Here is a 26,333-nt window from a genome sequence, read left to right as displayed (position 1 = left end):
TGTCTTTGTGTGCACGTTTTGGAAAACAAATATTGTATTTCTCTTTTTAAAGTGCTCTGAATACTTACAAAGTAGTACATTTTTACCCTGGAAGCCAAAATGTTCCACCTAACAGAGTTTAGCTGTACAAAGTGCATTCCCTGAGTTTAGTAGACTGTACTTTTGCATTAGTGCAGCCTATAGAGTGAAAAAACCATATCCACTTGGCTATAGTTTTATCACTGTCCTGAAAGGGACAGGAAAAGCTGTTATGGGAAGGTAGTGCAGTAGCTCAGAAAGAAATTCTGTTTGTTTCAAACAAGTGCCCTTCTTCATTTTCAACTTGAGTTATCACTGCTGGTTTTCCAGTGCATTGGTTTTTCTTTAATTTTCTGGTGGGAGTGTTGGAAATTATATAACTTTCCTAATAATTTTTTGAATTAATTTTTAAAATTCATTTTTATGATTATTATTTTAATGAATAATAAGAAGTCTCATTTTCCACTCTGTCATATGCCATTGTAGCCAGCACTTAGCAAGTGCTGGGAGAGAGGGATTAAAACTGGAAGATTTGGTGAGGAGGGAATAGTTCTGCTCAGGATGCCAGTGTGGGAAAACTCCATTTATTTTGCCTAGTGTTGTTTATCCTCTACCTGTTTTGAGGAAGCAGCTGCCCTGTGTAGGGATAACACACTCCCACTCACATACTTGAGCCTCCTGCTGGAAGGAGAGATCATGGAAGCACAGCCTTGGGATAAACTGTACATGCATGAAGCCTTTGACACACCGGGGCAGGCAGTGAGCCCTGCCCATCCTCATGGTCTGCGAGGCTGAACTGAGTCTGACAGAGCCTGAGTCCTCATGTGCCTCTATTTCCTGGGATGGACTGAGCCTGACAGAGCCTGTGTCTGAGCCACCCAGTGGGGTAATGAAATAAACCCCCTCTTTGCACTTCAGCTGAAGCATAGAGATCATCCTGGTTACCTCTGTGCATTGGTTCACACAACCAGGTCTGCCACAGGCTGCTCTAGTGGCAGAAAAATTACTCTTTGGGTTTGGGAAAATTACTGAAACTTGAAGTTTCACTAAAACAACTGTAATCAACCTTGATATGCTTCAGTGATCTCAGACCTGGGCTAGAGATATAGTGCTGAAACTGGACACTAGGAATGCAGAATTGATGAACCACAAGGACATTCTGCAGAACCCTGAGATAAACATGAAACTAACAAAGACAAGTCAGCAATTGTACTGAAACTCTTTCTACCTGGAAAAAAGATAATAAAAAGACTGAAAGCATGGGCTAATTAGCATGACAAGAAACAAATAAATCAACAACCAATAGAAGAAAGAAAAATAATTAATGAAGACAATTATATAAATTATAGCAAATGAACATTAATTTCTTTGTTTGCTAAAAATGTACAAATAGGGAGAAGTTTCAAAAGTGCTTATGCATGTTCAGGGAAAGATCCTGCACACATCCAGTGTTGTAATAGAGTAATGCCTGCAGTTTAGTACTAAAAATACTATTAGAGACTTTGATTTATGCCAACATTCTCAGTGACAGAAGGGCTTGTGAATTTAATAACACAAAAAAGCAAAACTGCTCCAAGACAAGCACCTAGAACACCTGATTTATCTTCTAGCTCATTTACTCATCCTCTTTCTTTTTTTGTGAACCTTCTCTAAACACAGCTGTTTTATAGTTTTGTAGTAGAGATTCAAAGCTGAAGGAGCTGGGCTTGCTCAGCCTCAAGAACAGACATCTGACCAGAGACCTCACCAATATCTGTAAGTATCTGAAGGGAGGCTTCATGAAGAGATGGAGCCAGGCTCTTCCCAGTGGTGCCAAGCAACAGGACAAGAGGCAATGGAGAGAAATTAATTAGACCTGAATATTGAGGAAGAACTTCTTCACTGTGCAGGTGACTGAGCACTGGAACAGATTTTGCACAGATGTTGTGGAGTCTCCCTCATTGGAGATCTTTAAGAGCCATCTGGGCACAATCCTGTGCCATGTGCTCTGGGATGGACCAGATGACCCACTGTGGTCCCTCCCAGTCTCACCCAGTCTGTGATTATGGGATCTGTCTACCTGTGGTTCTCATAGATCCATGAGCAACAATCAGCATTTCATATCAGAAAATTTTGTTAGAGGATGGAAACGAACGCAGGATGGCAACAGGACAAGCAGTGTCAACAGAGAAGCCCTGGTGAATTCTTGGTGACAGGACCAGTTTCATGGACAGCAACACCACAAAGGATGCAGGAAGCTAAAGAGGCTTCTTGCTTGGATGCTGCTCCTGTTTGCCAGTTAGCAGCACTGCTATCAGCGTTTCTTACTCGGGTCACGAGCCTTGGCACTGCCAAGTGCCGACCCTCCCCTTAGGAGCCTCAGCAGGAAGCTCAGGAACTCCGAACCAGCACTGCAGGTGGCTGAGTCACAGGACAAACAGAGGAGCAAAGACCAGCCAAGAGCTGGGAATTGCAGGCCACCAAAGACGGCTTGCAAATGGCGAACCAAAGGGGACAGATAAGGTGGAAACTGCTTGGAATTTCTCCGTTTGGTGTTCTAAGTCGGTGCAGGGCTGGAGCCTAAGTGAGAAAGAGGCGCTAAGATTTGATCTGTCCGACTCCTGTCTGCAAAGAAGAGAGAGTTCATGCGACACGGAGGGGAAATCGAGCTGCTTTGAACGCAAGGTTAGAAAATGCAGGGGAGGGACTGAATTTATGTAGCTGTAAAACACTGAGGAAGACGCTCTCAAGCGTTCCATAACAAAGCTTTTTCTGGATGACATTGTTTCATTCGGCCTTATTTAAATACTGAATAATCTATTTGCATTTGTTAGAGGAAATTGCCATCCTAACCTCAGAGCTGGCTAGCTACACATAGCTAAGAAAGAGAGGTAAAAGTGCTTAATCAGTGTTGAGTATCAGATAACCGATTCCATTTTACTGATATAAAGTGTATTTATTGCAGTCTGGACTTTATCAGATACAGATAGATGTGATCAGAAAATCTGTTGGCTAGCAAACTATTTCTTGAATTATTGTGTAAAATATTATAATATTGTATTTTAGGAATGTTCCTAATTTTTCTGGTTTTGAAAGAAACGATCTGCTAAGTGTAGTTCACTTTTACGAAAGTTTGCAACAATTGGTGCTGACCAAGAGAGGCCAGGAAACAAAGTATAGAATTACAAAGGTAAATATTTATTCACGTGCATAAGGTGTCCCAGCCAAACTGGGTCATCCTGAATGTGGTTTTACACAGGGTTCTTACACCCTTCAACAGTCCAGTACAACGTGATTTGACTAATAACCAAGACCCACACTGCTGATTTCTAATCTTGTAAAATTTTGCAGAGCTGTATTTCTGCAGCATTCTTGCTGCTTGTCTATTGATCCAAATGTTCCTGGGGACATTTTTGCCAGATAACACTGGAAGGGTTTCAAAGATATATTAGAGTGACTAGAATTCTGGCTTTATCTGGGTTTTCCATGGGTGTCCTTTATCTTCCGTGGACAGTTCTAGGTTTCCAAGAAGCAAAGTCCTTTAGTTTGTTTTACTTGAGTGTGAACAAACTCAAAGTCTCTAGTAAAATATCTCATTCCATTTCACTGTATTATGTGAACTAATACACAGTAACAAAATTAATACCTGTTCATATTACAAAGACTGATTTAACAGTTAGGGAAGTAAACTTTCATAACACTACATAATCACCTTTGCAGAATAGCTGACACCAGTCAGTAATTGCAAATTGTCCCTGGTGTCTTTCATGGGATCCACACACACAACTTGCAATTCTAACTGCTCACAGTTAAAATGATCACTCATGATTTTTAGCTCTGCTATATCAATACTAATATCTTTTTCTTTTCTTTTTTTAAGTTTTAAATCAGATAGAAGCTTCCTTAGCTGTTCCTTTCTTGAAAGTTGAGAGCAAAGTACCTTTGATCATCCTTTTTACCTTTCACTGAACTTTTTCCACTACTTTTCTGTCTTTCCTGAGCTGAGGGAACTTAGAAAATCAAAGGGCTTTTAAAATATGTTAAGTCATGAATTTACACAGCAGCATTAAACTGCTTTGTTTTCTGTTCTTTTTCAAATCTCACCATAAGGCTTATTTTTATCAACTTTATTAAGCCCAGAAGTGAGATTTTCACAGAAACTTTTTCCGATTTTGCTCCTGTACAGTACTAGTCAGCTAAGAGTTGATAATTTTTTATTTGAAGTCAGGATGTTTTTCCTCAATGTGTATCACCTTTGTCTATCCAAAATCTAATTTGCCCTTTTACTGTTTAGTTACTCAACTCCATAATGTCCTTCCACATATCTTTAGTCAGTTTTTGTCCCCAGGTCCCTCACTTGGTAAGATCAGAAGGCTGTCACTTGAGTGCCCAGCCCCTTTTTCAAGTCACTTGTATGTTGAGCAGGTCCAAGCAGAGACTGATACAGCAGTGCACCCAACATCTCAATGCTACAAGGACCACACACTCACTCCACCCTTAACCAGCTATTCATGCCAAGATATTTGGTCTTACACCGTTACAGTTTAGTTTCTTTGACAGTCTTTGTCAAAAGCTGCCTAGAAATTCCAACAAGCCAGAAAAGTTCATTCACAAGTTTAAACATATTCAGAAGAATAGTGTTCAAAACTGCCACTGAGAGTGTTTTCTTACACTGCTAATCAAAAGATTTAACAAACTCTTGAAGGCAAGATCTCATTCTTGAACTAAAAAAAGTTATAATTGAGAGGATTCTTTCCCCCCCAGACTTCTCTGTACATAGATTTCCCTTTTCTATTTTTGTGACCTGAAGAGCCTATCCCAAAATCTAAGATCCCTGAGGATGTATGTCCATGCCTAGACAAGATCAAGCACTCTCAAATCATTGCAGTAGAGAACAGATCAGAAAATGTGTCACGGCAACACAGAGTTCAACTTTGAAGACATGTACAAAAAAGCTTCATTTCAAAGACCTCATGTGAGAAGACTTCGGGCCCTGTGTTAGACATGGTTTGTTTTTAAACATGCAGTGACATCAAAGGTGTTCTATAGGGCAACGTGCAGCCACCTAAAGCCTCTTTCTCTCCCCTGAAATTTTGCTAAGACCACTTTATTTCAAGACATCTGGATTTCATAGGAAGGATATGAAAACACACAACTACGCCACTGTAGTACTTCACTGAGCGATGCCCGTGAAACGTGTGCCCACAGCACACCCTGGAGTAAACCCAAGAGGATGGGAAGGGATGTGGAGAGGTTGTGGGGATGAACAGCGCATCCTCTGGCTGCTGTGCCAGCGCGGAGGGGCAGCCGCGCCCTCAGAGCCGGCCCGGGGCGCCCCTCGCCGTGTTCCAGCCCCGGTACCGCTGTACCCCGGTACCCCGACAGCCCGTGCCCGCTGCCCGGGCAGGTGCGGCGCTCGGTAGAGCTCTACGCGCGGCGGGCGGGGCCCGTGAGGTCAGTTCCGCCGCGCACGGGCGGCCCGGCCCGGCGGCGGGGGCTCGCTCGCCCTCCCTGCCGGAATGAGCGCCGCAGGGCGGGGCGGCAGCGGCCGCGCAGGACGCGGGGCGGCGCTGCGTTCCTCCCGTGTCCGGAGACAACGGCAGCGGCGGCGGCCGGCGGGGTCAGCGCCGGGGGAGGCCGCCCTTCCTGCGTCCCCCTCGTCCCGCTCCGGGCCAGGTAAGGCCCCGGGCCCGCCGCTCCCGCCGCCCTCCCTCCCTCGCTGCGCGGGGCCGGGGCGGGCGCGGCGCGCGGTGCTGCCCCCTGCGGGCCGGCGGCGGCAGTGCGCGGCGGGCGGAGGGTGCGCGGCCCGCGCAGCGCCTGCCTTCCCTCAGCGCTTCCCTCGCCAGCGCCTTCTCTCGGCACCTTCCTTCCCTCCTCAGCGCCTTCCCTCATCAGCGCGTTCCTGAGCGCATCCCCGCTCACCGCGCCGGGCCCCGCGCACGGACGGGCCCGGGCCGCCTCCCTTCCGCGGCCAGGCGGCAGCACTGGGGCGTGCGGCTGGGCTGCGCGCCCAAGGAAAGGAGGGTTCGGTGCTTGCTGTCTCGTGGACGCCATCAGGCCGCTTGGGACTCGTCTGGACTGAAGCTGTTGTGTCCAGGTTTGTCGTCTTGGTCATCCTCCTGAAGAAAAGGAGCTGTCGGGTTAGTAAATGTATTCATGAGCAGAATAGAACATCCTGTGTTTTGTGTGCAAATGAGGTTCTTTTGAGTATTTGGGCATAAGGTTGGCTTATTCGAATCCCATATTGAATTTTGTTGCAAGACAATCTATCATTGAAAAGTGTTGCATTGGACACTTAAAATAATTTAGATGTATTAAACCGATTTTCTTCTAAGTAAATAACCCAGTGTTATCGTAGATGTAGCCAAAATGTCCTGCAATGTACATTTAATTTAAAAAGTCTGTTGTATGCTTAAGAAGACTAATGGTGTTTTACAGGGTTTTTGTAGCAGTCTGTTGTGCATTGTTACTGCAGTAGATGGTTTCAGTCAAGGCTCTTTTCTTGCACATACAAACAGTATGTGGCTAGTTTTAGCAGGAATGAGATCTGTGGAAATCAATTTTAACATCTACATGAGTGCTTTGAGATCTGGGCATGGAGGCGTATGTGCTTTTAATGGGACTCTTCCCCCTCTTCTCCCATTTTCTTCAGTGCCATTTGCTGTATTTCCTACAGGCCTTAAAACTCAAGAGTAGGGTAATGCTTTATACTAGTCAGTATGCTCTGGATATACAGAAAGACTTTGAAATTCGTTGTAAGTGGAATGCTGAAATGAGCAGCACAGATTTTAAAAAAATTGATCATATATGTAATGATGGCTCTATAAACGTCCCTGAGCACTCTCTAGAATACTGCTTTTGATACAGTAGTTATTTGGTAATGCCTTGCTTAGCTTATTGCAGGAAGACCACCAAGCAGTTGAATGATGTGACAGAAGTGTGTATCTTTCATATACAAATTAAACTAGGCCTTGTTCCTAGAGCTGCAGGGAAGCAGACCTCCATTTCAGTAGAATGCTGCATGGTACATACATGTTCCTGCATCCATACAATGCCAAGAAACATTAGTAGATTGGACAATTTTGCACTTATGCATTCAAAAAATAGTGATTTCCTTTCAATCGGTGTTTTGCATGACTTTATAAGTAATAAACATTTTAAGTGTAATTGATTTTTTTCCTGTAGAGTGAAAGAACTGTATATTTTTAAATAAAAATGAGCTCTAAAAACTTGGTGCATGGTCTTTGCTCTTCTTAATTGTCTGCATTGTCATTCCTCATTCATTTTGCTTTGAAAAACCTCTTGTGAATTTCAGCTAAAACCCAAGAACTGTTACAACTGTGATTAGCTGTTGTTGTGAGACAAAATGGCTTTTTAAGAAGAAATACTTGTAGATAAAATTTTTTTGGTGTATGTGAATTGTTTTTAATACAAAATTAATTATTTTGCTTAATGCAATATGTAATACTTCAGTGAAGCACTTTGGCTCTCTCCCAATCATTAAGCCTAAAATTAGTGACTGGTAATTGGCAGCTGTGTAGTTGGGTCAGTAGAACAGTTAACTCTGCTGAACAGAGATAGTCAATGTTAAACAGTCAGTATGCATTCATATATATATAATTGTAAAATACAGGCAAGGCAAGGTAATTTTAAGCATGCACAGAGATTTAAATCTTTCACAGTGGCTCAAATTTTATACACTGCATCCTCCTGATGCAGTGATGCAGGGTGTCTTGCAATTTTCTTTAAACTTCTTTTATTAAGGGATGACTTATATGGGGTTTTCAGTACCAAAGCACCTCCTGATTATTGGCTGCAGTCTATGATCTTTGTGTGTGAGAGGTGTGTGCTTTGCTGAAGTAAGGGCTCATTTTTTTGATCACATAGGCTAAATGCATCCTGCTCATCACACCCTTTTCATTGATAGCAGCATATAGCATGAACTAAAGGAAACTTAAGCCCTGGAATATACACATTCTTCTTTGAAATGATGAACAAATTTTCGATCTATTTGAAATAAATAAAAATTTCCAGTCTGAAAGTGGCCACATAAGTGGTTTGTAACCTACTGCAGTGCAAAACCCCTTGTACTGGTTGGATTTGGTATAGTCAGACTGCAGAGGATGTTGTGTCCTATTTTCCTTTGTCTTAACGGATCTTTGTTTTTTAGCCTTTATGTACGTGGGCTATCCACAGTTTGGAATGCCGTTTAATTCCTGTGGATCTGTTAATCTGTTGTGTCTTGAGCAGCAAAGTTCAAGATACGATAGTGTTGTATGAAAGGCGGAAATGTTTGTTTTGTTGAATGCCTGACCTTTTAATGTCACTGAATTGCAGGTGTTTGGTAGGAGTGAATGGGAAAATTTGTTTTATCTTTCTTTCGATATCTTTTTCCATGTGCTTCTTTTTTTTTATTATTTCCCCCCCAAACTAGGGTCTCTAGTTTTTTAAAATGTTTCCTAATTTGGATACTTTGTAGAGTTTCTGAATTTTTTTTTTCTGAATTCGTTCCTGTGAAGACAGTGACTGGAATTGATTTTGACACTCTTAGTGTCTGTTATTTCATTTTTCATCCACCCCATTCCTGTGTTTGCCATTGAGACTCTTTGTAGACTTCAAGATCTTCCTATGATGATATCTTTGTGTTGCACTGCTACACATATGTGTGCACTGCATATGATTTTAACTCGAAAAATCAACTATCTGTCTTTTAAGATTTAACTAAGTCTTCTGAAGCATGTTTCTGCCAACCCTTCAAATACCAAAACAAATCTTTAGGGGAATTCCTCCCCCTCCTCACCTCCCACAGTGGTATGGAGTGAATGTATGTAATGTTCACCTCTCTGTGTGCATTAATGATCTCGGCTTTCTGAAGTAACAAGAAATTTCTTTTTCCTTTTTAATACAGGCATTAAATTACAATATAATTTTGGGCTTGTTTTATCCAAAATAAGTATAAATTGGAGCTGTTTGTATCAAAACCTTTGTTATTAACTGGTCAGTGTTCAGGATACATGGTGACAAAAGTAGAGATGTTATTTTGACATCAATTTGCTATTCTTTGCAGTTCTTTTTTTACCTTTTACTGGGTCTGGTTGGGATGGAGTTAAATTTATTGAAAGCAGCCTGTACAGTGCTGTGCCTTGGATTTGTGGCTAAAACAATCTTGAAAACACACTGGTGTTTTGGTTGCTGAACAATGTTAGCACAATGTCAAGGTTTTCTCCCCCCACTCCTCACTCTAGGGAGTAATCATGGGGTGGGCAAGAGACTGGGAGGGCACAAAGCTGGGACAGCTGCCCAGAATTGATCTGGGGGATAGTCCATGTCTTACAATGTTATGCTCAGCCATGAAAACTGGAAGAAGGGCAGGGGGGCTCTTCCAGGTGCCTTCCAGGGTGGCAGATGCTCGGAGACTGGCTGGGCATTGGTTTGCTTGTGAGAGATGGTGAGTGATATCCTGTATGCCACCTCCCTGCTTCTTTGCTTCTGTTAAACTGCTTTTGTCCTGACCCATAAACTTTCCTGTGCTGCTTCTTTACTTCACTCTCCTTGCTACTGAGGGAGGGAGAGTGGGGCAGCAGCAAGTGATTCTGTCAGTGGTGCTGCCTGGGATCCACCTCGGCGCACACGGAACTCAGGCACACACCAATGCCTGAAACCTGCATTCAACAGCAGGGTATTTGTCACAGGTCTGTGTGAAAGTGTGGCTTGGGGCTTAAGCCATGGCAGGCTTTCCTGCATATAGCTGTTTGAATTAGGAACATTTGGGAGGATTGCTAGCCTGTTCTCTGAATTACATCTGTTAAATTTTTCTGGCATAGTCTTGGACTGAGAAACCCAGAACTGGTAAATTCAAGTGTTCTGAAAATGTTGGACTGTGTTTCTTGTACTTACTTGCCCTTAAAAGGTTGTGGATTCTTTTTCATGTTCTTCCATAAAGTGAAATCTACAGAGTTTAAAAAAAACAAGAAATTTTTCTCAATTTGTAGGGGTTTTTTTTTGTAGTCAAGGATGTTGATGGCATAAATTCTCTACACTTAGCTTTCAGTTAGTTCACATAGAGGGCAGTTTCAGTATTAATGGATAGATGTTAACAGCAGAGAAAGGCAAATACTGATACAGTTTCTCTGTTTCCTTTCACATGCCATATTACTTCTTTCTTAAAGCTGTTTAGAAATGCATAAAGCATTTTTGGTCTGGATCAAGATATCTTATCATCTTCCTCCTGAAACAAAATGGATGTCCTGAAACATAGGCCTACCACCACACTTGTGTGTCAACAGGTTAATCTTATGTCTAGAAAGTGGTAGTAGCCAGTGAAGGATGTTCCATCTGAACTACAGTAAATGTTTTGCTTTTCTTTCCTCTTTAGGATCAGGGTAGTAATAGATCACATAATGTCATCCACATTAGAATTGCTTGAAGAAGATTCTCCAGATCATGATACAGCACTCATGTATACTTTCCTCCTTCCTGCAAGGCTGCTATTGATTTGTTTTTCACATTGTGTGTGATTTCACAGCTGTCTGCATTGCAATGAGATGAGATTGCTACAGTTCTGGAAGAAGTTCTCACTAAAGAGTTTTAGTGTACACCTATCTATCTGCTTTAGAGTAAAAAGCTTGTAATGTTGTCCCTAACCAGTTTTTGAACTTATTTTTACTGTTGTAAAATACTTTGAAGATGCCCATCTTTAGGGCAGCATTGCTATAGCAGTTACTGATATTAATGGAATACAAGGAAGATCACAGAATCACTGAGTGGTTTGTGTTGGAAGAGACCTAGTTCAACCTCCTGCCATGAGAAAGAATGCTCTCCACTAGACCAGGTTGCTCAGGGCTCCATCCAACCTGGCCTTGAACACTGACAGGGATGAGGCATCCACAGCTTCTCTTCACAGCCCGTTCCAGTTCCTCACCACCCTCACAGTAATGAATTTCTTCCTAATGTCTAATTTAAATCTACCTTTCTTCATCTTGAAGCCATTCCCCCTTGTAAAAGTCCCTCTCCAACCTTCAGTACTGGAAGGTACTATAAGTCTCTGTGAAGCCTTCTCTTTAGGCTGAACAACCCCAATTCTCTCAGCTTATCCTCACAGGAGAAGTGCTTCAGCCCTGTGATCAGCTTTGAATGGGTCCAGAGGAGAGCCATCTTCCTTGTGTTGGGGGCCCAAAGCTGTTGCAGCAGCAGTCCAGGTGGAGTCTCATGAGAGCAGAGTGGGAGAATTGCCTCCTTTGACCTGATGGCTTTTGATGCAGTGCAGGGTATGGTTGCTTTCTGGGTTGTGAGCACATAAGATGCAGGAGAACCTTCTTGGATCAGAAGTTTAGTCTTGTGAAGCCGATAGAGACATCACAGAATTATTTGGGCTGGAAAATACCTACAAGATCATCAAATCCAACCTGTAACTTAGCACTGCAAAGCCAACCACTAAACCATATCCTTGAGTGACCAGTGTAAATGTCTTTAATATCACCAGGATATGGTAACTCCACCACTTCTGTAGGTAACCTGTTCCAATTGCTGACAACCCTTTCAATGAAAAATTCTTAATATTCAATCTAAACATGCTCTGGTGCAACTTGAGGCAATTTGCTCTATTCCTGTCACTTGTTACCTGGGAGAAGAGGCTGACACCCACCTGCCACAGCCTCCTTTCAAGTGGTTACAGAGTGCAATAAGGTCTCACCTGAGCCCTGTTTTCTCCAGGCTCCACACCCCTAGCTCCCTCAGCCACTCCTTGTAAGATTTACTCTCTAGACCTTTCACCAGCTCCATTGCCCTTCTCTGGACTCACTCAGGCACCTCAATGTCTTTCTAGTACCACAGTTTAATTTCTTGATTAGCATATGATTATTGTGATGGGAAGCTGCTTAACTGAATTCAGCACTGTGCTTTTGGAGTCCAGATCAGGCCCTGATCTCCGTAGGTAGACTTGGTGAGGATCTGGACTTCAGAAGCAGAAGCTTTTGTTAGGTGTATTGAAAAACAGAAATTATCTCATGCAATTGAGTCTGTTTGTGATTGCAAGTCTGTGCAACAGTATGTCTAGAACTAATGATGTTAAAATAAGGAAGGTGTTGATTTGACTTCATGTATGTCTCAAAAGCCTAATTTGATTGTTTATTTTCCAAATAGTAGTGGTCTCATAGTCTTGCCAAAAGCTTAATGGCTGAGATCTTTTTCCTGTTAAATATAGTAGAGAGACAGAGTGCTGAAACCTGTGGGGTAAATATATTGCATGTGTTAATTTGGAATTTTACAGTGATATGACTTATGTTGCATTGTTTATTTTGCTTGATTGACGTTCTGTTTTATTAGGATGAAGTGAATTATTTATATGCTTGTACACCTATATAGAAGTGGGTACACTGTAACATTAATAGCAGAGAAAGTAATTAATTTGCAGTCACAGATTGTTTTGATTTCATTACTTTGAGAACATGTGAAGCATAAATCACATAGTGTTCAACACTGTATCTGAAACATTGGCACTGATTAGGAAAGAACTTCCTTCTGTATGTCAGGAATTTCTGTGCTAACTTAAAAATGATTTTATTTAAAAGCAAACTAATAGTTCTGTGTTTCTAGTAACCATTGTAGCCACATTCAGTTTCCCTGCTGTTTACATATGAATGGCACTTGGAGTGTTTCATGGTGTCTTGTCCTGAGTTGAGGGCTATATATGAACTGAAATAATACTCTGCTGCTCAGTTCTGTTATCAAGTATCTTGTTTGGCTTATAAATACATTTCTGAATTTTAAATTTTTTTGTGACATGGCAGAAATACCATGAACTCTTTAGGTTTTGATGCATAGCAGGTAATTATACGAATTTGGGAACATTTTGAATGCGAACAAATGTTAAAGGATTATTTGCTTTGGTATGTTTTAGAATTATTGGTTTTATGTGCAGAATACAATCAGTGGTATATTGACAGTAGACTTGTACTCTGTAATTCCGCTGTAGTCCACTAATAGTTCAATTATTAGTTCATTGAATTTCAGTGATTACAGAATCTAAATTGATTTAATCTTCTGCTTTATTTTCTTTAGTGCTGCAAGCTGATTGACTAAGAACATGGAATATAATATGGATGCAGTTGCTTGAACACCATTTCTTCCAAAGCTTGCATTCTGCAGATTGGTGGCCTGAATGATTGAGTGATAAGCAACATATGCAAGACTAATACCAAGAAAATATTCTGCCTGTTGCTGCTGTGTTTAATGAAAATGGTGCAGAGTTGCTTCTTCTGAAATGCAGTTGAAAAAAATGAGGGAAATTTTACCAAGATTGTACCCTGGCCAAATTAATGATAAAAATAATTCTTTAACTACATCCCCAAAGCAATCTGATGATAAAACAAATCTGTCAAAAGGGGTGGATGACCAAAACTGCTGTTACCAAGGAACTGAGGCTGAGAACAATAAGTTGTCACTGATAAGCTGTATAAAATGCAGAAATGTTCAGAAAATTTCAATTCAAGATATAGAAAAGCATAAGAAGCTTGAGTGGACTGAAGACAAAAATTTCATATGCAAGAAGTGCAGTCATATTAAACCACCAGCTTTTGATTTTGTTCCTGAGGGTGCCAATGCAGCAGACTATGAAGAACATGAAAGGAAAACCCCAAGTAAAACCCAGAAAACGTTTAAAGTAAAAAATTTTCTGCCAGGTAAATACTACTGTGATAAATGCAGATTTTCTACAAAGGATCCTTTACAGTATAAAAAGCATGTAGGGCAACATGAAGAAATTAAGTTTCTTTGTTCCCACTGTAGTTACGTATCCTACACCAAAGGAGAATTCCAGAGACATTTGGTGAAGCACACTGGAACCTTTCCATATCAGTGTGAGTACTGTGAATATGGTGCTGTTAGACATGACTATATAGTTAAACATACAAGAAGAGTGCATGAAACACCCAGAAAACGGCTGTCAAATACTCTCGTGAACCACAAACAAAAGAAGCTGAGTCAAAGCACTTTATGTAAAAAGCAGAAATACAATAAAATTCCTCTCCAAAATGAACTTTCAAATTTGTCTTCAAATATGGTTTGTGAGATTCCGAGTAAAGCAACTAAAACAGCCTGCTCGTCTCAAAATGTAGAATGTAGCATAAACACATCATCAGTCCAGGATAAGACAATATTGGAGCCATCTGAAATGAGTGTATGTGAGAATCAAAGTGTGGAGGTTGAGGTTTATTCTCCAAAAACAGAGCCTTTACAGCCTGGGATGCCTTTAACAGTAATTGCACCATCTGAGCTTGTAGTTCCTTCCAACTGTTTAGCTCAGATAGTAGAACTTAAAATAGTGAATGGAACACAACAGCTGGTTCTTAAACTAATTCCAATGAAAGAAGCAACTTACAAACCTGTGAACTGTGCTGAAGAGGAACTAGAGAGTCAAGGTGAAGAACAATCTGCAGAAGTAAAAAACCCATCTTCTGTGTGTCAAAATGAGTTACTAACTATGGAAGTGAATGTAAACAAATCATCTAGTGTTAGTAACCAGCCTAATTTGGATAGTACATATGAGAAGAATTCTGAATGTTTTTGCTCTCCTGATCCTCAACTCTCAGGCTATAGCTCTGTATCTGTACAGAGGGAAGATACATCAAAATTATGCTTTCATTTGGTGAAAGGTACTGATGTCCATTCAGGTGTTATAGAACTTTGTTCTCCATCTCTGGCGATGAACAGTACTGAAAAAAAAAGTGATCTCAAATCCTCAAGGGGGAAAGTAGATGGAAAAAATAGTGATCTGTATTGTTATGAAGAAGGTGAAGACACATACCGTCCAAAATACACTTCTGTTTCTGAAGGCAAAAGTTACAAGAATATTTCAGTAGAAGCTGCTCAGGAGGGCAAAAATTCTTTTGCTGTCTGTAAAGAAAAGGATATAATGTCTGTGAAGAGGGTTGACAAGGAGCATAGAAGTCTACCAGTCAGCTCTACTGAAGCACATTTAGCAGGAAAGGGTTTTGGAAAAAAATCTATTACATCTTCTGAAGCAGGAAAAAACTTCCATGTTTCTAAAACTCCACCTTTTGAGGATGTAACTTCTGGCTTGAGCAAGGTAAAGAGAACTGAAACCCTAAGTCAAAAGAGTGGTCATCTTCTGGAATCACTAGAGCTACAGAAGATGGAAAATAAAGGCAGTCCTTTTGAAGGACCTGTTATTTCATCTGTATTTTCTCTTAGCTCTGGGGCTAAAAATGTTCCAGAGGATGTCAGATGGGATGACACAACACGCAGGAAGAAATCAGCAACATTGCTGTGTAGAAAGATTGCTCAACTCATGAATGCTGCTGAACCTAACGTGAAATCCATGCCCTTGAGATGTCAGGCTTCTAGTAAAAAGTTGCATTTGCCTCGGGAAAGTTCAGCAAGCTGTGCCACTGAAGTGGGGCAAACTGCAACTGTGTCTGAAGTGCATGGTGAAAGAAGTGTGATTAGTAGTGAAGAACACAGTGAAGATCAGCTCTTTACACTTGCAAGAACTTCTAAAAACAGGGTAACTAAAAATTCTCATGTTGCTACCCCAGTGTTTATCCCCAAAGGGACAATGCTGAGAGTGCTGAATGCTAGTAGCAGTCAAAGCTCATATGGAATAGAAAACAGGAGTGAAACATCAGCTCCTGTGCATCACAATGAAATGTTTCTGCCTCGCCCGGTCCCCGTGAGTGTTTCTGAGACACTTAGCAGTAAGCTCCCCAGTTCGTCTAATCGGAGCGAACCAAGTGCTGAGTCCCAAACTGTATCACTCAGGCAAAGACCAAAGCGAGAGGCAAGTGCTAAAAGTAACAGCAAGCAAACTGGTGTAACATTTCAGAAAAGCAGTGATGTGAGCAAACAGAGCAAGCCCTATTCAAAAAGTCAGCTAAGTCCCAAAAATAAGGCAAAACAACCAAGCTTCAGAGAACTTCCTAAGAGGAAAACAAGAGCTCAGTTGGAAACCACTCCAAGTTCTGATGTGTCACACCTGTTGACAGCAAGACGTCTTCGACTCGTTCCTCTGAAAATGAATCAGTTGATAAAATGCCCTCGTCGTAATCAGCCAGTTGTGGTACTAAACCACCCTGATGTCGATTCACCAGAGATAATTAATGTCATGAAAACTATCAACAAGTATAAAGGTCAAGTCCTGAAAGTAGTTCTTTCAGAAAGGACAAGAAGTTGTCTTGGTGTCAAACGTTATCGAAAACGTCTTACTCTTCAGAATGCTGAGACAGGAAACCAAGCAAAAAAGCAGAGTGTGCTAAAAATGAAGCTGAAAAAGACGCACAAAAACAACTACCAAGTGGTGGAAACTTCACCAGCTGAAGCACTTCAGTGTGTGTTTAAGTGTTGGTTTTGTGGAAGAGTATATATGGACCAAGAAGAATGGATAAGTCATGGACAGAGGCACTTAATAGAGGCAACCAAGGGTTGGGATGTTCTTTCTCTTCAAGCAAAAAAACGTTAAGTGAGAGCCTACAGGAGGTTTCCCCTCTTGCTTCTAATGAGTGACACTAACTTGTTTGGAATGGTGGGTGGAAATAACTGCTTTATTTTGCCAAAAGCCCTCTACTGTTAGCAAAGTGAAGAAGAGAGTAGAGGTAGAGAGATAGAGGAACTGATAGTGAGGATTAAGCACTACTTTGCACTCTTGTGTTTGAAATTTGTTTTGGAGGTCAGCTTCATCTGTTCCACAGGAGAAATTTGAAGAAGATTTGCTATGCAAACATCTTTCTCGTTACCTTAGGATACTGTGCTGTATGTGGTTTGTGCTAGGTCTGTATGGATTAAAATCTTAGATGATGAGATCTTTGTAACTTTAACAGGATTTAGTTTGCTTTATTACAGCATGTGGTTTCAGAGATCAAGCACATCTGTGTGGAAATACACCTTTGGTCCTCCATGGGCAGCAAGTGTACGTAATAGGTTTTAGTGACAAATTAGGCACTATGTGTAAAAAGTAAAATTTAAATGCAAGTGCTCTGTTTCAGTGAAATAAAAACACTTCTACTGACTTCAGAGAATGTACAAGGGTTAAATGAAAAATCTGTGGAATCAGTTACTCCTGCGAGATCAGACAGCACTAAAGAATTAAATTTTGTTTGGTACCGAGTCTTTACCTAGACTGTATTGTGTAGATGCGAGGGCGCACAACACTGTCAGGATTCTGTACCATCAAGCCAGAGATAGCATCAGGCTTGGGCTGATAGTGAAAAGCACTTCTCTGTATGGCCTCAAGGCTGTTCTGAAATAGTATTAGCCAAACATAAACCCTCTGCCATCTTGTGTGTGAAAGAAGCATTTACAGACTCGGTATTTGGTTAGAACTCTAGTTGGTGAGTTTATTTACTGGGAACTTGTTGAAGACTTTTCAAAATGAAAAGCCATGTTGCACAGCTGTGACATTGACAGTGTTGAACCAGATTTTCAGTGCAATCTTTCATGCTTAAGAATTTAGATGTTGTTACAATTTATTTTTTGTAGGCCTCAAATTCATACAAGCATGTGCCTAGTTACAGATTATGTCTGATGTGTACTGACTTCAGTGCAGCGTAAACATTGCTCAGTTGCTTAAACACTTCTCTAAATCAGGGCCAAATTGCAGTTTTTTTAGTAAAAAAGAGGGACAGGATGACACTGAAGTTACTGTTTCTGTATGTAAGCTGTGGGTGTTTCTCTTCGTATTGTCAATTTTAAATAATTTTAGAATCATATAGAATGAAGTATATTGAAGCACATACTTACAATTAAAATAATGTGTTACAGTTTAAGAAATATGAAAATCAATACTGACTCTAATGCTGGATGTGTGTTCTATGTTGGAACTGGGACTTCTCTGGTAAACTGGTAGTCCCTACTCTTTTCACTGATGGTGCATTTTTGTAAACAGTTTAGCTGGGAATATTTTTTTATATACTCCAGCAGATTATACATTGTTTTGATAAAATATTTATCATATCTACATTGGAATGTAAATATTTTAAAACTACATCTGACTGAGGTTTATTTTCAAAACCACTTATTGCTTTCCCATAATTTTGCAATACAGTGTTAAAATCCTTCGGATAGCTGGTGCTTTAAGTCAGATCTTTTTTCATTGTGTACACATGGAAAATTTTTGTATCATTTGTATCACACTAACCTATTCCACAGAACAAACTTTGTTTTTCCTGTTTTGTCAATAATAAGGAAATGACAGTTCTCATTTTGTATTCAAATGGAATTATATTTTTTTAGATGGGTACGCTAGAGGGTTTTTTTTTTTTTCCTGCTTCAAATACTTTGATGCCAAACCTAACAGTGCTATTTGCATTTTCAAAAGTGAAAATAGTTTCCATTTTAAAATTATAGTGTATCATATACAATAAATACTGAAATGGTTAACACAAAAAAACCGGTGGTTAACATTTCTCCTTTGTTTTAATTCCTTCAGTCCAGGTTACGGGTTGAATTAATTTTGTTTCCGTAGAAGCTACCAAATAAATAGTTTTGAATTTGCTTTGTAAGAGTTGTCACTGGCAAAATCAGAACATTGCTCATGAAAGCTGTACTGGGGGAATGGGGGAAGTGTTGCTGCTCAACTTTGTGAACCCTGGGTGCTTTAAGTATACTAGTAATGCTTGTCTTCTATAAGCAAGTTTACTGTTTACTTTAGTAAACATCTGCAAAGCTCTGTATGTCACTGCCATAATCTGTTATCTAAATTGTTAAGCCTTGAGGTTTTTAAGGTTTTTAATTTTGTTTTTTTTTTCTGTTTCAACATGAAAACATTTTGTAAGTTAAATTGTACTGTGGTTATGAAATTCTTAAAGCAGATTATGTCATGCATTTTTTATGAACTCTGCTAAACTCTATTTTAGCAGCTTCTATTTTGTTACATTTATTAGATAAATTATGTCAGAATAATTTCCTTCATCAGTCTCATCAGTTAGGGAGAAATAAATTACAGTGGATGTTTTCTTCCCTTTCGATGCAGCATTGAGAAATAAAAAGGTTGCAAGAAAATAACAATCAACTGCTAAATTTTTTTAAGCTCGTTTGTGCCACTACATAGTACGTCATAAATTGGGTTGGAATGTTGCGGTTTTGGGCCTGAGTGGTTTTGTTCTTGTTCCTATTCTATAAGAATAAAGTAAGTAAGGTTCATTTTTTGGTATATTACAATAACCTAGTCGAACTTCTGAGTATGTTTAGGAAGATTATTGATGCTGTGCAGAAAAATCCCTTAATGAACATACGGTATTGTAGTTTGCCTTCATATACATACAGAATTTAGCTAGGCTTCCAAAACTCAAATTGTATGAATAAATATTTCTGCATTTTTTTTTTCTGGAAAAATTATCCCATTCCCATGTTCTTTACTCATACACACTGGAGCATGTTTTTTTGCTGGTTTTGAAATACATCTAGTCTTCCTACTTATGATTTTTTTATCGCTACATTTGCACCTGGTATGAATTCAAAGTGACTGTTTACATAATGGTTCTATTATTCAAGTGAAGGCACAGGTATGGAATACAAGTATCTGCTATTTAAGCTTAATAATAAGTGCTCATTGAATAATAGAATTTGCTTAATTACAGCTAGCTTTAAAATCTCCAATACCTATAAGCATCAGCTGACACTAACTTCAGTGGCAGCTGAGCACAGCTTGTTGAGCAAACATATGCACACCACATGAAATTGTTAGACAGTGAGAACTCTGACACACAGGGTTTCATGTGTATTTTTAAAAGCAAGAATATTTATTTAATGGATGTGATATTGTGCTGGTATACTTTATTAGGTTTTGCTACTTGGTGGAGTTTCAGTGACATTTAGGCAAGCAAGGGTGAGTTTTATTTTCATCTCAAAACAAGGGTGAGTTTCATTTCCATCCTAAGTTAGAAGGTAGAGTGCAAGATAAGCAAATTGGTCAGTCATTGTCAAGATACCAGGATCGGTCTCAACACTTTCCCATGAAATAATACATTGACATACCTTTACTTGTATCCTCAAAGTGAAAATGCAACAATCAAAAAATGGAGTAAACCTGAAAAAGACTTCATTATATTATGGGGAGCTCCTTGCTCAAAAGGCAAATCTGACACTTGAGACATTTAAATAAGTGTTCTATTTATATCTATTGAGATGACTCAGTGACAATAAGGCAGAAAATGTCAGCATGACTTGAATGGATGTGTGAGGTAGCATTGTTCTCTGCGATTTCCTGACTGATCCTTTCCGTCAATGAGTGTTATGGGAACGGATTTGTAGAAGTCAACGATCTCTTCCACCGAGTTAAATTTCTGGGGGGGGGGAAAACAGTAATCAGTGACTGAAAATGAAATTGCTAGATGGTTTAATCTATAACATTGAAAAACTTGCAAATGACAGTATTAAAAATAGGTAACATTTTGCATGGAATTATGATTAGAGGAAAGCAGTTCTAAAAGGAAAAGCATCATATTTTGATCCTCATATTTCTTTTTTTTTTATCTGTTGTGTGCAGGACAAAGCAACTAGCTCCTTAGGTCAGAAAGGGAGCATGTCTAAGCCCTGATAGTGCAGTATCACATTTAAAAGGTTGTGATGCCAGATGTGATGGTAGATCCTGAAATGATGAAGCAAATATAAATTGTTACTAGCTTTTTCCTGCCACAAGTTACACTTAATTAGCAGTACATGATGTTTTGCACTGTGGGTTTCAATGTACCTTATTAAATGTGAACTTTGTTTTCCCATTGTGTTTATTGAGTTGCTATAGAATCCCTTTGAAGCATGGAAAAAGAAGCATCTTGTTCTTTCACACTCAAAAAAATGACATTCTCTAAGCAACTTCTAAAGTGATAAAGGTCTGGTTCAAGGTTGCTGACCTGATCAAACAGCAACAGGAAGCTACCCAAAGTGTTTATTCTCATCTGCCCTAGTGGAAGAATCCCATTCCAATGATTAGCAGTCCTTCAGTTTAAATAGTTCTCTTCCCTGTGTGCACCTTCTAAGCTCTCATCACACCACAAGCTCTCATCATATCAGTGTTTTCCTCTTGAGCTAGTCTTTGTACTCATTCATATTAAACCACCAAAACTGCACATAGTAATAGTTATCACCTATTTATATAACATATATTGCAAGCATGGCTCTTGTACACCTGGTCATGTCTCATGGTAGTGTCTCTCACGCCCACTTGATTCACACCTAGTTTATAACAACAGAATCTGATTAAGGATGTGATTTGGTGAAACTGTTCCTGTAACAAAATGAAAATTATTTGATCTCAAAGCCAATATGGTAATTTTTAAAAGTTTTGTTTTGGTAATTCTTACTCATATGTATTTGTTTTACTTCACTGTTTTGTCTTTGCTCATGTTCAAAGTCACTGTTGCTACTGAAAACTGAGGCAAAACTGTGGTAGATATTTCATGCCTTATGAAAGTAATCCTTACTTTTTAAATTCTAAATTAACTCTTCCAGCACCAGTTATTTTCCTGTTTTTGAATGTTTTCTGTTGTTTGGGAAATTAAAAGCTCTACTATAATTGTTCATCTGCTTTGGCAATTTAATTAGGCTTGACTAGGTTAATGCCACATTGTTTATTATTCTAGCTCTTTGGTAATGGGTGAAAAATGTCTCAGAATTTTATGTTTTCAGCTCTTTTAATTGAGCTCCACATTTTGTTGGGCATAAAGACATCTAAAGACATAAAGATGGAGAAAATTCAGTATTTGATTTGTTTCATTGTGTGAAGAGACTCAGCCCATCTCTGCTGTCGCAGGAATTTCCTGTCTGCAGGTCTCCAGACTGTTCTGGGGAGGTGGGAATAGTGGGAATAGGGTCTCAAGGGTTGCTCATGAAAGGTGTAGTTGTGAATTGTGTTGGAGGGTGGGAATTCTGTCTATGTTGCACATCCTGAATGAGACTGTTCATCCCTGAGCTGTCATTTAAGCTGTGGACAAGATGCTTATCTTGTAAACATCTCTCAGTTGAAGGCACTGGCTGTTTGTTGTGCCTCTTTTCCTGGCAGTAACTGTTGGCTAAACACTGTCAGTGGGAGGCATTGAGGAGGTGCTCCCTAAGCTGCTTGGACGGGCCAGGCCAGTTTGGTGGCTGCTGGAGGTAGGGGCAGCTAATCCAGCTGGCTCACATGGAGATTCATTGAGTGAAATGGTGTGACTGCTGTGACTGATAGCTTGAAGATGAAGGGTAGCTGCAAATGCAGTGGTGAAGATGGAGAAAGTATCTGTGGCTGGAACAAGGGGATCCAGAGAAACACACCAGGCTCTGCTTTAAACTTCTTTGTAAAGCAGACACCAACTTGAAGAGGAGCCTACTTCTGCCTTTCATTTTTACACATTTTTCACTGCATTGGGAGTTGAGATGGATGCTACAGACATGCTAAAACCATGTATTTTGCATGTGGCAGGTCTAGTTTTGAAAAGGAGATAAGAAAAATATGTAAGCTTCATGTCATAACAGCTTTAAATATGAGCAAGCTTTGTATTTCATAATTTTCAAAAGAACTGTGCACATGAAGAAAGCCAGTGTTATAGGGATCTCTGGATCTTTAGTAGTGAAATTGTCTGGAGTAGAGGAAGGCAACAGCCAGTTTTGAATGTAAATTCCTAAATTCCATGTATGTGTCATTTGGGGATCTGATCTTTATAGCTTTGTAATTAGTATATTAAATATGTACATAGGTGTGAACATGTGTGGCTAAATAGCTAGCAGAAGATATACCTCCCAGAGAGTAATTTTCTTTTTCTTTTTTTTTTTTTTTTTTTACCCTTCTATTTATTATATTAGAGTTTGATACTAATTTAGCTGCATGGAACTTTAGTTACTTTTACCATAAAAATCTGATGATCAACCCCTTTCTAACCACCTTATGACCTTATAGGACTACATTGGAACTAGTGATAAAAGTACTTATGAGAGTTAAATGAAATACATTTTTAAAAATAATTGTAAATTTTAAATCTTATTTGATGATATGTTAGCAACTTGTAGACTGTATAGTAAAAATTGAAGGTTACAATAAGATAGGGAAAACTTTGAACAATTATATTTATGTGTAAGTTAATGGATGAAAATAGACTAATTCAAAAGTGAGAACACACTGAAGAATATCTGTTAAGATCAAACCTCTGAATAAAATCACCAACTGGGGAAAAATGCAATAGGTCTGCACATGTTGGCTGGCATTTAGGTTTCTTTCTCTTTGACTGATGAAGAGGGAATATTCAGCTAATGTAGACAGAGCAGCCAGGTCTGGCTGCACTGCAGAGTGTGGTGTAACAAAGGGTATCCCTGCACAGGAATGAAGCAGAGTGCTCTGGAAAGCATTTTAACAGGTACTAAGAAGTTACAGGCAGCAATTTGCTGTAATTCACAGCCTTACAAAATGTTTTCATCTTTTTTTGAAAAAAAACCTTATTATGGCTGCAAAAATGGAGGTGTCAGTTTTCAAGAAAGAGCCTTTTTGGGGAAACCCTTTCAGACTGCCTGAGATGGAAGGAGCTCTTCTGAGCAATGTTTGTGCCACTGGTTGTTCGTTACTGCTCCTGTGCTTTGTGCCCAGTTCTATTTTTGTGTCTACTGCTGAGAATAATACATAGGAGTGGAAAATTGCCATGTTTGTAATTTGCTGGTACAACGAGAAAGAATCCTCAGAGAAGAAAGCATAAGGTAGGCAGTCATGATTACAGATTTGGCCTGGCAGAGCTATGTCTTGGATGCACTGTGTTGTTAACTAGATGCTTGGAATCCTTACTTTGAGTTGTACTTTGCAATTTGACTTTCAGATATGTAATGTCTGTGCAGAAGTTGGAACAACAAAGTCATATATTTTGGTATTTCCTGAGATGGGAGGGATTGTGTTCTCCTTCCTTTTAGTTCAGTAAAAATTCTTCATGTACTGTTCAAGTAGTTTTCCAGTTACCTTAATTGTTAAAGCTGTTAACATAATGAAAATTTAGTCCTATGTCTCTATTCTCCAGTGAGAATACAATATACTACATTATGCTGTAATGTGCCTATTTCTGTCATTGTTTCTGTTCTGAGCTATTTGTATTAGGATCATTACAGGAAGACTAAACAATGTCAGAACTATGGAAAACTAAACTTGCTTTCCCCTAGGTCATACTAAAACTCCAGGAAATCATCTGGGAGTTTCAGTTCAGAAATGCAGCTAGTGCTTTACAGAAGACTGATGGTCACTACAGCAGTACCAGATGATGGTTCCTGCAGCACAGTTCCTCATTTGTGCGACCATTCAGCTTCCAAACTGTTTCACTGTCCTTGCATAAGGAAAGATTTTTTTCCCTCTTTATCATTAAACCAATGTCCCTGAAGAACAACTTGCCAGTAATCCTTGTTCCTCTTGTGAACCTCATAAATCCTATCCCATGTTTTCTAATAAAAATTCTAATATAAATTTTGGACTCATCAAATGCCGTAAATCAGCTTGAGTCATTTGTGATTTCAGGCTTTTTGAAGTCTCTCTATACAAAAGGTAAGTTCTGAAAATCATTGATGTGCATGAAAAGGGTATAATTGAAGATTCAGCTACAGAGTCTTTGCTGCTTCACCTGGGCTGGATTTGTGTCAGTGATTTACATAGTTAACCCATGGAAAATTGTTGCTTTGCTTTTTGCTCTGCAGCTGAGCATTCTTTATAGTGTGTTTTTCTTGTTTTAAATTTGTTTATTTTGTTTTTGGATTTTTGTTTGGTTTGTTTTACAGGTATCACATTTTTATAGAATTGACTTTCAGTTTTAATGTTTCATTTTTTTCTTGTGTGAAAGACTTCCAGATGCACTGTTTATTATTTAACCATATATGTAGAATAAGAATTAGACTCTTATCATGACTATAATTGAATTTAATTATGTAAAACAGCATTGCCCATCTAAAGGGATTTTCTAATTGAAATTTACCATATATGAAAGACTGATTGCTGGGTACCCACATGATTTAATTGCTTCTGAATATCCTTGACAACTGTTGTTCTATTGCTTCATAGCACCAGGTCCTGCTGTCAGATATGTGGGGCTGTATATATTTGAAAATGCCTGCTTAAATTATCACAAATTTAAAAATATGCTAAAATAATATGTATACCAGAAAAGGTAGAACTTCTCTTTCCTTTGCAGGTGTTAGTTACAGTAGATAGGAGTATTGTAAGTACTTAGGAAATTTTTACATTTATTTAAATCTGAATTTGAGCATGGTATACAAAATTTGGTTTTAAATTATTATGAAGCTGCTTGAAACTTGAGACATACTTCAAATGAGGGTATTGTAAAAGAAACTTTAATGAAACAGCAAGTTTATTATGTGGGAGAGTTTGTAAGTAATGTTTAGTATTAAGAACTTGTGAAGCCCAACATAAAAGCTCTAGGCTGTAGCAGCAGATGGGATTTTACTTACACACTCTCCTCTGAGCCCTGTTCCCAAGGCGTACTGTTGGCTCTCTTCCAGAAAACGGACTTTAATGTTGTACACTCTTCTTCCATAATAAACAACCAAAACGTATGGTTCAGACTTCGATTTCTTTGAACAGTCTCTAACCAAGAATGTCTCGTCCTGTGTGATACAGATTTAAATTATGGATTGTATGGTTGTAAGCCATTGTGGACAGCTTACAGAAATTTTCCTCCCAAGAATTTACATCCCAGGTTTTGAGATAAATGGTACTTACGAGGTTTTTCTGCAACAGGATCTTCTCTGCTTTATGGCGATCATATTCTCCCACGTACCATTCACATTTGTTTAAATCCTTAATTTCAAGATAGCATAATCAATGTGTAGAAATTAACAACAGCTGGCAGAAGCAAAACCAGATTGTATCTAATCTGCATTTAAAGCATATTCAGCACAGTATATGATGGTAATGCATCTATATTGTTAGGAAGTGTTAATCAAATTAGACATTTAAATTCTTATCCATGGTTTCAAGAGCTCATATTGGACTTTCTCAAAGGTGCTGAGCACCCAGAGCTTTCACAGGGGGTCAGGGGTTGTACCATATAGTGTTAATCCTGTTTCCTAAAAAGTTGTCTTTTTATGTAGCAAAGCTGTTCTTTACCTTTTCAGTGGGTTGGGTAAGAGATTGCCTTTCCTGTTCCACAAGCAAATGTTTTGATTTATTTTTGCATGCTGCATATGATGTAGGAGGTGGTGGCTTCTTCACTGTCAAATTATCTACACTTAATGTGGAACCTGTAAAAGTAAATTCAGAAGGAAAAAAAGTTGCATTCTTAAAAGTTATAATTTAATTTTACACTATGTTTTGCTTAATAATTTTGAAAATAGTACTTTTAATTTAGAGTATTGTGATATTAAACTTTAAA

At 39.2% G+C, this 26,333-nt stretch overlaps 2 protein-coding genes across 4 annotated transcripts in view; one reads left to right on the top strand and one right to left on the bottom strand.

Moving 5' to 3' along the window:
* The first annotated feature begins 5,474 nt into the window (after positions 1 to 5,474).
* ZNF518B (zinc finger protein 518B) lies at positions 5,475 to 19,014 on the top strand. 3 transcript variants are annotated; one of them, XM_056490027.1, is made up of 2 exons: positions 5,475 to 5,673; positions 13,057 to 19,014. In XM_056490027.1, exon 2 carries the CDS (start codon positions 13,259 to 13,261, stop codon positions 16,469 to 16,471), a length of 3,213 nt encoding a protein of 1,070 aa, XP_056346002.1. In that variant the 5' UTR covers positions 5,475 to 5,673; positions 13,057 to 13,258; the 3' UTR covers positions 16,472 to 19,014. The 3 variants fall into 3 exon arrangements, with proteins under 3 accessions (XP_056346002.1, XP_056346001.1, XP_056346003.1); XM_056490026.1 differs by lacking the exon at positions 5,475 to 5,673 and adding an exon at positions 5,754 to 6,137; XM_056490028.1 differs by lacking the exon at positions 5,475 to 5,673 and adding an exon at positions 5,911 to 6,094.
* Positions 19,015 to 19,096: 82 nt separating this feature from the next.
* Positions 19,097 to 26,333, bottom strand: part of CLNK (cytokine dependent hematopoietic cell linker) — a 56,655-nt gene continuing 49,418 nt past the window's right edge. The window contains exons 16-19 of the mRNA XM_056490029.1: positions 26,069 to 26,202; positions 25,682 to 25,759; positions 25,411 to 25,566; positions 19,097 to 20,291 (exon numbers count right to left, since the gene is read on the bottom strand). Of these exons, the coding sequence (XP_056346004.1) occupies positions 20,163 to 20,291; positions 25,411 to 25,566; positions 25,682 to 25,759; positions 26,069 to 26,202 (497 nt within the window). The 3' untranslated portion in view covers positions 19,097 to 20,162. The remainder of the gene's footprint in view (positions 20,292 to 25,410; positions 25,567 to 25,681; positions 25,760 to 26,068; positions 26,203 to 26,333) is intronic.

The sequence above is a fragment of the Oenanthe melanoleuca genome, chromosome 4 (genome assembly GCF_029582105.1).
Source record: "Oenanthe melanoleuca isolate GR-GAL-2019-014 chromosome 4, OMel1.0, whole genome shotgun sequence".
NCBI lineage: Eukaryota > Metazoa > Chordata > Aves > Passeriformes > Muscicapidae > Oenanthe > Oenanthe melanoleuca.
The sequence above is the reverse complement of the archived record's forward strand: the minus strand, read 5'-3'. Positions and strand labels throughout refer to the sequence as shown.